Consider the following 10,932-nt stretch of genomic DNA (forward strand, 5'->3'; position numbering starts at 1 on the left):
TAGCTCTAAAATTAGACGCACTTTCATCGTCACCCACAAGATTTTTTAATTCAGCGTCATCTGTCTTGTCGTTTATCATCACAGCCTGGTGAATCACAGTCGAAGCTAAACCTGAAAACGGCAACCAAGAGTTCACGATTTCCTTCTAATTTGCAAAACTTATTTCCCTTGATTACCATAGAATCGTCCAGCTTCCATTTGTACACAGATGTCGTGCAGCGTGGGCACAGGCGCCTCGTATTTCAATTTCGTCAATGTGTTCGCCAAGACGCTGTAGTAATGTTTCACTAGCTCGTCCTGCCGGTCTATCCGCATCTCGTTTGGTAGCGATGTATTGAAAAAGTAATGAAGGTCAACCGCCGGCGTAGACCAATTGCTAAACTGAAAATCGACCAGAACTGCATCCTCAAGTTGCTTAGCGCCTTCCGCTCCCTCGGCGGAGTAACGCAAAAGAATGTTATTAGTCCAGAGATCACCGTGCAGTAGTGTGTGAAAATAACTTTGAGGTGGCTCATGGACACTTCTGCAGTAGTCCATCACTCGTGGCTTCAGCTGGAGAATTTTGCTTCGGTAGTACGGGCCCAGCGCCGCACACTCGCCTGCAAATTTGGCGCAAACTTCAAACATGCCCTCAAAGTATGGGGCGAAGCCTGTGGTTGAGCGATTGTGCATGCCCATTTTGAGTCTATTCAGTACTCCAGGCATGCGTTCGTTCAGCACCGCGGCGGCCGCGTGCGTTTTAGCCAAGTTTCTTAATACCAGCTTGGTTTCTGTCTCGTTCATATACTCAATACGATTAGCAGTCCTGAAGTTGAATACCGCCAGATCTTCGAGAATAATGGCCGAGTTGTCGTAATCCACATGAATAGTATTCGCGAATAGCTTAGTACAATCACCTATTTCACAAAGTAATTGTGACAATTTTGGCAAAATTTTATCGTACATCACCATTTCGGTATTGTAGAGGTCATACCCCCTAATAATTTTCGCGGACAAAACATCTGCTTCGTAGGTGGACTTAACAATGTAGGAACCACATTCAGTCGTGTTGCTGCTAAGGTGAAATTTGATTTTTAAACGCGTCATAACGCTGAGATAATTGTCACCCTTCGCGGAGGCGGGCTTGATATCGATTTCTTTGATATGAAGTCCTTCATCGTTTTTATATCTGCGAAATATGGCCTCCAGATACTCTTTGGTTAACCAAGCGGGTGCAGGATTACAAGCCTCTACCTTCATTTTGCCCTGTTTTGAATCTACAAAATGATGATGTGAACGCCCGGTTCAAACAGATGCAACTGAAGAAATTCAAAACGAGCCTTTTTTTTAAATACCCTAAAGCCCGTTGCAGGAGTGTGTGCACCATACCTAGCATGTACAAGTATGTACATATGTGCCTTAGATAGTATATAGACATACATATATATGCGCCCATAAACGTCATATAATAAAAGTAGTACATACTCATGTAAGCAATTGTTATATTATGTATACATAAGTTGTAATTAGCAAACTAAATATTTATAAAATTGGATCGAAAAGTATAAAACATTGGTGGTTATTTCTGGAACTTAACTAAATGTCTTCTGAAAGCGATAAATCTTGAGTTCCTGTGGGTATCAAGCTCGTTTTCACCGCATGCTCAAAGGCGTGAACCTATGCATCCAACCTAAAATCTCAGATTGTCAGAACTTGTTTCATCGATAGCAAAGAATGGTAATTAATTTACATAAATTCGAGCTCCCTTGAGCTGTTAAACATCAAATACTTACGTAATTCACTCTTTGGTACGCTTCCCAGCCTTAGAATGATCCGTTGGTAAGACAACATTAAGCATCACAACGCTTGAGGAAAATCTCGGCCTAGACATTGCCCAGTGTCCTATGCCTAGGGTTATCATCTCTTCAATCCTATAATAAACTGTCTTCGTCATATTTTTCGGAGTGAATTTATTAGCTGTCGTATAAATGCTATTTTTATAATGCATTCTCGCAGTTTGCCGACGGGATAATTATACCATACATTTTAGAACCCAGTGGCGGATTTGAGCAAAAGGGCCCAGTCAGCAATCTCTTCGGGGTCCAGTTTTGTTATACATATATATCATAAACCGACAAATATGTTCGGTATGTCAAACAATTTGCATTAAATACGGGAAATGTAGTTCCACTGCTCGCGTATGTCGGTTTGTTGAAGAGTGCTCTCAGGTGCAGGTGTGAGAGTAGAGCGGCGAATAAATTAGTGGTCTGTAGGGATTGCAGCATTTCGACGATTCCTTGCATTGCTGGGTGCACTCTCTTTTTTTTCTGCTCAGAGGCATGTGCGTATCTTGGCTGCAAGATAGTGGTCCGAGTCGATGTTTGGCTCTCAGAGTGTACGTATGTACGTCTAAAACCCGGGAAGCATGCATTCCGCCTATCAAAACATGGTCGATCTGGTTGTTGGATCTTTTAATGCTAGAACATAGTACTACACAACACCATGTTTCGGGCCTCGGCGAAGTCGATGAGCCTCAGTCCGTCATCGGACGTTTCGTCGTGGAGGCTGAATTTTCCGACAGTGGCACCAAAGATCCCTTCTTCACACTTTAGCTCGGATCCCAAACGTGTTTGGTCGCTACCTAGAGGATACATGGATATAAATATCCGGACGTTGTGAGCTGCGATCTGTGATAGGGCGTTTTTGAACCGGTGTTTCAATTTTTAATATCGTTGCTGTTATTGTAAGTTTAGTACAAGATAATACCCAGAGGGTAATCAAACAAATTCATTGAGCTATTGTTTTTGCTGGTTAGCCTGTCGATACTGAGTGGAAGATTGAACTATATCAGCAGCCAGTTCGAAACGGCCTACCTCAGACATTTTTTCAAGAACGCCCTACTTAAGAATTTGATTGAAAAACACCCTATCTCAGAATTTGGTTGTAGAACGCCCTATCTCAGTTGAAAATACATTGAAAATGTGCTGATATAGAGAGTTTTTGAATCAGAAGCTGAGATAGGACGTTATTCAATCAAATTCTGAGATAGGGTGTTTTTCAATCAAATTCTTAAGTAGGGCGTTCTTGAAAAGTTTACTGAGATGGGGCGTTTACGAACTGGCTGCCGAGAAAGGTCGATCTTCCACTCAGGTATCGATATGTATATTTGTCAACAGAAATCCTGTTATCTAAAACGTTCTGCTACAAATTTCACATTTATGTATTTGTACGTTTTATCCATGATTTAATAATGAAAAGTTTTGTAAGAAAAACTTTCTCTCACTCTAATTTTATCAATGACACTCCCACCGTATTCCTAAAAGCAAAAACGGTGCTATTTATTTTCCAAATTTCTTCGCAAGTTTTAAGAACATTTCTAAACTTTTAGTAGGGAAATTTTTACTCTTCACTCGCTGGCGACAACAAGACAAAATGGGTGAGAATCGTTGGCCTATAGAAATTCAATGTAGGCTAAAAAGACGAAATTCTCTTAAATCAGGCAAATATGGCAATATGAGGGGCATGCAACTAAACGTTGCATGTTGGTAAGCGAGCCTGCTATTCTTTTGGAGACCTTTAGCGATAAAAATTAGCGGTAGTGAATGCTTGAATCCGTCTGCTGGTGTCTTCGAATGAGACTTATTGGACTTCTCATTTGATCATGTATATCACGTTCCCTGTCTCAGTCGTTCAGTAGCTGCGTGTCCTTTTTATTCCTCCTGTCGTCCGGCACGAAGCGCCAATCGCGACTGTGTAAGCTAATGGTTAATATTCTGACGGCGACATAATCTCGAACATCAAAGAATTCGAATTACCATATTCGAAGCAATCGAGCCATAACCGCGAAAGAAACGTCAGCTGCAAATGTTTTTGTTTGGCGTTTTTTAATCAAACTTCCATAATTTTTCCACAAAAAAACTAGCTTCTTCATATCCATCTCCTGCTTCCAAAAACCATCACTGTGGGTGGGAGTGTCAAATTTTAGGAAGAAGCTACTTTCAAAGCCTTTAATAATTGATGAATCCTGCGTTTTATCTTTAATGTGGCAGATTAATGCACAAACGAAAAATATTTTCTGAGCAAATTTCCTGATTTTCCACTTGAGCTAGTTGCTGGTGAGAGCCCCTTTTGTTGGGGGGCCCAGCCGACATTTTTGCTTACCTTTAAATCCGCCACTGTTACAACCATACAATTAGTATGTAATTTCTCTGATTGTCGTTAAATATTTACATGGAATTATATTGTGTTTAGTTAAATGGATAACGAAATTACGTGGGCCCTAATACCAGGCAGTAATTAAAAACACAGTTAAACATTTATGAGAATAAGTGCACGAATACGTAAAAGCAAAGACATCGCTGTCATTGAAAGATGCATTCGGATTAAGAAGTAGATTTTACAAAAGATATATATATTCTATCTTTCCTAAATGAATGATAGAACATTTTTTGAGTTCGTTAGTTAGCTATATACACTTAGGTCTCTTACAAATACATTAATACATAAAAAATTTAGAAAAAAAGTTTTTTTCCTAACAGCGGTCGCCCCTCGGCAGGCAATGGCAAACCTCCGAGTCTATTTCTGCCATGAAAAACAGCTAGTCGTAAAAATACACAATACACGTTTGTGTGACAACATTAAGGCGCACGCCAGAAGTCGGAGGAGAAGCTCCACTTATGTGTAAGCGCCAATCTATTATTATTATTAAAGTACGGGAACAAAAGAAACCATTTTTCCTGTAAAAACGTCAACCAGTGATTGCTTGACACTTTTCATGATTTTACCAGAAGAAAAAGTTCGGGTAAAATCTTGCAACTTCATTCTCTACACAACTCTCCAAAAGTCGCTCTCATTTACAGGATTTTGGAGTACGGGAACATTTTTCCTGCAACTTCCTGCAAGTTCGTGTAAAATCCTGTGAGTTCATGGAGTACTGGATCAGAGCTATTATGTAAGAATACAAAGACAAATTATTTATCAGAAGCATTGTCTTTTACACACTGAAAAAAAGTAATAAAAACTCTCAAAAAGGCAAAATCGCTACTGCGAAAAAAATGGTTTGAAAAACCGCGTAAATTCGAATCCGCATAAAAAGAGACCTAAGTGTATATAAGTATATTTTTTTTTTATTCAAAAGTAGTGTCTTATTCAGGGTACGAAAATAAACTGTACAAAACAATTCCCATTTGCTCATCGATCATCATATCATTTGTGGTTTTGTACAGTTTTGTAAATAGTCAGAAACAAATTGTAAGATTCACTGTCATTTTCCCCAACGAGAAACGTTTGCTTTTCGTTTGTGACAAACGTACCATAGGGTACGTTTTATATGTATGCAAACGTTTCAATTACGTGAAAAATAATTTTTTCTGTAAATTTTCATATCCAATTCAATTAAAAAACATTTTTATTTTTTTATTCATTGCAGCCATTCGTTTTGTATTTGTTTATTGCATATATGTGCATACATAAATATATTTTCCCTGCACGATTCATTTCGTTTGTTGTTTCGTCTGTAACTACTAAACTACTGTAGTGTACTATCGCCAAAGTGAACTCAGCCGTTTTGTTTTCGTATTGTACCGAACTGTTAAAGTAATAAACGAAACGAAATAGTAACGTACAATATAGTTTATTTTCGTACACTGGTCTTATTGTTCTTGCAACTGAAAATGCCTGTCTGTAATATTATTTTCCTGAAGAGATACCAGTAGCTTGCTTGGGAAATTTATAAATTACAGAGTTTTGAAAATTCTAAATTACCACCATTAAGCTACAGTACTTATTGTTATATAAGAAATAAGTAGATAGAAGAAAGCATTTTCCTGCACCAACGTTGGACTTATGCAGTAGCCGGATGCAGTGCAATAACGCCCGCTTGTATGGGCTATAAAACTGCATACCCGAAAATTTCCTAAAAATTCAGAACAAAAAGTTGAAGTTTTGATGTAAATTTGTTGAATTTTCCTAAATTTTGTATAAAGATTGAAACTGTGATTTACACGGTTTTGGTTAAAGCTTAGACGATATTTTTATATAAAAATAAAAAAAGTTTTGCTTCTTGGCGTTCATTGTGGCATACCTTTTACGTGTGGCGTTTTCCTGGCAAAGTTTAAATTAATCTTTTATTATCAAATATAAAAGAGCGTCAATGCATAGTTCGCCCGGGCGCCTAATAGTTTAAGGATGGCTCTGTATTAGGGCGGGTCGAAAATCTAATTTTTTCTCAAATCCCTTGGAAATAGTGAAAATATATTGTATTTATTGCAAAATATTAGTATTTTATTTTAATTGTAAGAGCCCGCGCATCGGCCGCCAAGTGACCCACAGCACACTAGTCGAATGCGACCAATTCTTGTTAAAAATTCTGGGTTCAGCAAAAAGGTTTGGTACATATTGTTAGATAATGAATCCGTTAACGCAAAAGATAAAGTCAAATATCATTTCTCGCAGCGCTTTAGCTTATCGTTTATCTCAAACTTATCAACCAAATTGTAATTGTTTTGTTGATAATTGCACTGGCCTATAGTCAAAAGATGTAAAGAACAGCATTAACATTGCTGGCGTGCATTTAGGTCGCTGATCCCAAATATTCTAATATTTTTTTGCGAATTTTTGCAAATTTAGAAACAATATCGGTAGCTCTAATAGAAAAGCCATTATTTTCCATCATCGTGGAAAAATTTCGTTTATGAAAATGAGTATGGAAACACTGAACAGGCACAACTTCTAGAAACACTAATTAGTTTAATTATGTTAATGCATACAATATAAAAATTGCAAATACATATAGGAAAATGACTAAAAATTTTGTTCAAAATTTTTTTTTATTTTAAAATAATTTGTTTATAATCTGAACGATTTTCATCATACTATTATCATAAATCAGTAACAGTAAGCCTCGCCTTCAATTTGGTAATTATGCATATCGATCGAGTAACATTTACCAAAGTTATATCGAAAAAATTAAGTGGATCTCCAGATTTTTCTAAAAAAAAAATTTACTTAAATGAAAGAACCGGATTACAGAAAAGTGTGCCATAATATCTTAAAAACTTGTAGACTTATTGAAAAATGATAACTGAACGTGAGGTACCAAATATAATAACCAGGGAACGGATTTTTAGGACCTAAAAACCTATAAAAAAGGCAAAATAAAGTAACGACATAGGCTGGAAAAGGCAAAATAAAATAGCGAAAAAGGCAGGAAAAGGCAAAAAAAAAGGTATTGCCGAACAAGCAAAATAAGGCCCTAAAAAAAACAGAAAATACGAAGATCAATCATAAAATATATTTATTTTAGAATTTTTTATATTACAAGTAAAAAGAGAAATATCTTAAAAAAGGCAAATATCTTAAAAAAGGCAAATATCTTAAAAAAGGCAACATCAAATGTGTATACATGGAATCAGGGAAAGCTAAATCGTGGACATTCTTAATCGAATATACTCTATCTCTTTAGCAGAAAAAAAGGCAATTTCCATAAAATACGTTCCCTGATAATAACCATTAATTTGATATTACAAGCCAAAGTTTCATTTGATTCAATTGCGCGGGCTAAAAATAAGTTTTAAATTAATCTTTCGTGGCCAATAACAATTGGCTTATACCCAAGACCTCATAATATTACTATTACAAAATGGTCAAATGCCTTTTATTTTCCCCCATACAAAATCGACGCAGCCTACTCTGTATGTACGTGTATACATGTGTGTTTAAAAACCTTGATCTCTCAGCTACGCTAAATAAGTAATCCATTAATACTTATACGCCCTGGCTTTATAAATAAATAATACACAAGATTCTGTCTTTTCAGGCTAAAGAGTTCTTCATTCTGTTTTTATTTTCGTAAAATTTAAAGAAATTTCATTCAATAATTCAACAAAATATGTTCATATGTATATATGTACGCAAACTATGATTTTATATGTACATACGTATATTTTGTTGGGAACTATTAGCAGATTTTTCTAATCCCAACTTCTAATCTATTTATTAATTACAAACTAGTTCCGCAATAGCAATATATTACTGTATTTATCAGTGGCGGATCCAGCGGGGGGGTTTTGGGTGCTAAACTACGTGTCAGTCAGTGGCGGACCCACGGGGGGTGTTTCAATATATAGACGCCATATTATACGTACATATGCGCCATATTAATACACTCCCCGTGCGTCCGCTACTGACTGAGACGTAGTTTGTCACCCAAAACCCCCCCGGTGGATCCGTCACTGGTATTTATTTATATTCCTAATTGTTGATTATCTAAAATAGGCCCGCAATTTTTCGGAGCTAGTCACTTACAGTACTTATGTACAAAGGTATGTGTATATATGTATGGTTTTTGAGTTACAAGGGGTTTTGAATTTTTTTTTTGCTTTTTGCTGTGGAACCCCGATTGTATGTACATACATGGTAAAACTTATTTCTCTACCGCTTATGTATTTAATTTGTTTGTATATGTTATTTATATAAATTCATTACACATTCGCTCATTAATCGGTTACATCTAGTAAGCCTCGCCGATCAAAGAAAGGTAAAAAGGCTATGGCACTGTCTTGAGTCCGCTTGTTGGTGTACAGTAGGTTGTGAAAATTTCGTGTACGTTCACCTTCTCCCATGAATACATTGAATTCTGCTTCATCAGTTTTGTCATTGATCAGCAAAGCCTGGCAGGTCAGTGACGAGAGGACAGCTGCAGAGAATGAGGTGCACAAATATACATATAAAAATAATAGGTACATAAAAATACTACATGTGCATGTATGTATGTATAGCTTTGCTATTATTTACGTACCGTAGAATCGACGAGATTCCAGCTGCACGCAAAGTTCATGCAAAGTGGGTATATGTCCACCAAAATTTAGTTGCCGTAGCGTCTCCGCCAAAATTCCATGATAGTATTGCACGAACTCGTCTTCGCGCTGCAGTTTAAACTCCAATGGCAATGAGGTGTGGAAAAAGTAATGGAGATCGGCAGCTGGGGAGGTCCACGCGCTGAATTGAAAATCGATCAGCATGATATCCTTGATCACTTTGCCTTGCTTCGTCGGATCATACCTGAGCATAACGTTATTCGTCCAGGCGTCACCATGTGTGAGCGTCAAAAAGTGACCATCTTTCGGGTCAATAGAACGCGCTGCATATTCCATAATATGCGGCTTGAGTCTGAGCAACTTGTCCTTGTAGTATGGACCCAAAGCTGCGCACTTTCCTGCGAAGTCAGCACAAGCTTCTACCACACCCTCGAAAAATGGGGAAAACCCGGACGTGATGCGGTTGATGATTCCCCTTTGCAACTTATTCAAAATTCCGGGCATACGCTCATTAAGTACAGCGGCAGTGGCGTGCATTTTAGCCAATTTCTTCAGCGTCAACTTCGTTTGCACCTCATTCATACCAGCAAGCCGATCAGGAGTGACGAATTGCAGTACCGCCAAGTCCTCGAAAATAATAGCCGAATGCTCGTAGTCCACATGAATGGTGTCGGCAAAGAGTTTGTCCTTGTCCCCGATTTGCCTAAGCAACTCCATGAGCTTCGGCAAAATTCGCTCATACATCAGCATCTCCGTTTTATAGATATCGTACTTGCTCATTATGCTGGACGTGACAGGATCGCTGCTTGTTGCTGAGTAGAAAATCGACGCCGATGCGTGTCATCACACTGGCGTAGTTATCACCTTTCGCCGTCGCTGGCTTTATGTCCAATTGTGTGATGGTGAGTCCCTCATCCTGTTTGTATTTGCGTAGAATGGGCTCTAGGTAATCCGTGGTGAGCCAAAGTGGCGCTGGGTGAAATGTTGTATCCTTCATTGTACGAAAAAAAAAAAATGCAAGCGCAATGTAAGTAAGTAAGGTCGAGTTGCACAACAGTGTTGGTCTTTGCACTGCGAGTGTTGCTCTTACAGTCGGATCTTTGCTCTAGTAGACGCTGGCTTATATAGCGAATCTGATTGCGACTTAACGCTTTGCAAAATATCTCGGTTTGAATGTTTGGGAATTTAAAGTGGTTCTACACACACACAGCCAAGGCGTGCTTTTGTAAGCATTTGCGAAAGCTGTTATGAGAGTGCAAAATGTGAATGCTATCACAACTGTGGCCTTATCACTTTGTAATAATTTAAAAGATAATTTTTGTAATATTTATACACAGATATCATTTTTATTGTTAAATGAGTTCAAGCAAGTAAAAATTTGCATTAATATAGCCCATCTTTTTCAAGATCAAGCATTTCGCCCTCGGCTCCGATTATAATATCCTATTTGTAAAAAGAATTAGTTTTAAGCATTTTAAAATGGCGAAATATTTTAATTGAGTCGGGGGACTAAGATTATTGCTCAGTACCACATACCCACACAAGTTAATTTTCTTTCGTTATATCGTCTACTAATTGAAAAGTACTCAGAACTCGATTCACAAAAGGATCGACGATCGATTCACAAAAGGATCCCGATAGAACTCAGTACTCAAAAATACTCTGTTCCAATCATCACTGATGATTAGGTTATGTTACATGATACTAGCCTAATTTTTAATTAATTGAAATTTCTGTATCAGCGCTAGTTTAGAAAGTATGACACGTGTGCCTTTTTACAATAAAACACAACATATTTAGGTACAGTTAATCTATTTTTAGTATGATCTTAAATTGAAAAAAAACTCTCTTTCATAAGACTTCCTTGCAGAAGTTGAAGGTGGTGCAGAGCTGTTCTGAACGGCGAACGCCACAAATCGGTGGAAAAGCTTTACTTTCTATAGTTTCCAAAATTAGAATACTAAGAAAACTAATGTAATGGTTGGTCTCGGCATACGCTAATGGTGTATTCTGGTTTTCTACGTTTTCTTTTCAATAAGATTTAAGATGCCCTCGTGAAGAGGATCAACATACAACAATTTGACACTTAGAGCTTAAATAGACGGCAGCGTTGATCCGGATCAACTCGGGAATTAAC

General features: G+C 37.6%; 2 protein-coding genes and 1 pseudogene across 2 annotated transcripts in view; 1 reads left to right on the forward strand and 2 right to left on the reverse strand.

Annotated features, from left to right (window-relative positions):
- LOC118735727 (serine/threonine-protein kinase rio2) overlaps positions 1-10,932 on the forward strand; it is a gene marked incomplete in the record, with an annotated part of 254,041 nt that overhangs the window by 31,428 nt on the left and 211,681 nt on the right.
- Positions 160-1,239, reverse strand: LOC118750151. The gene has a single exon (XM_036484879.1). The coding sequence runs from the start codon at positions 1,237-1,239 to the stop codon at positions 160-162; it is 1,080 nt and encodes a 359-aa protein (XP_036340772.1).
- On the reverse strand, positions 7,782-9,939 carry LOC118735852 (annotated as a pseudogene).

Source organism: Rhagoletis pomonella, unplaced genomic scaffold, assembly GCF_013731165.1.
Source record: "Rhagoletis pomonella isolate Grant_MI unplaced genomic scaffold, Rhpom_1.0 Rhpom_scaffold_00001, whole genome shotgun sequence".
Classification (NCBI taxonomy): domain Eukaryota; kingdom Metazoa; phylum Arthropoda; class Insecta; order Diptera; family Tephritidae; genus Rhagoletis; species Rhagoletis pomonella.

Excerpts from the sequence above, each read along its gene's own strand:
- LOC118750151 (XM_036484879.1), bottom strand. The coding sequence starts at position 1,239 with ATGAAGGTAGAGGCTTGTAATCCTGCACCCGCTTGGTTAACCAAAGAG.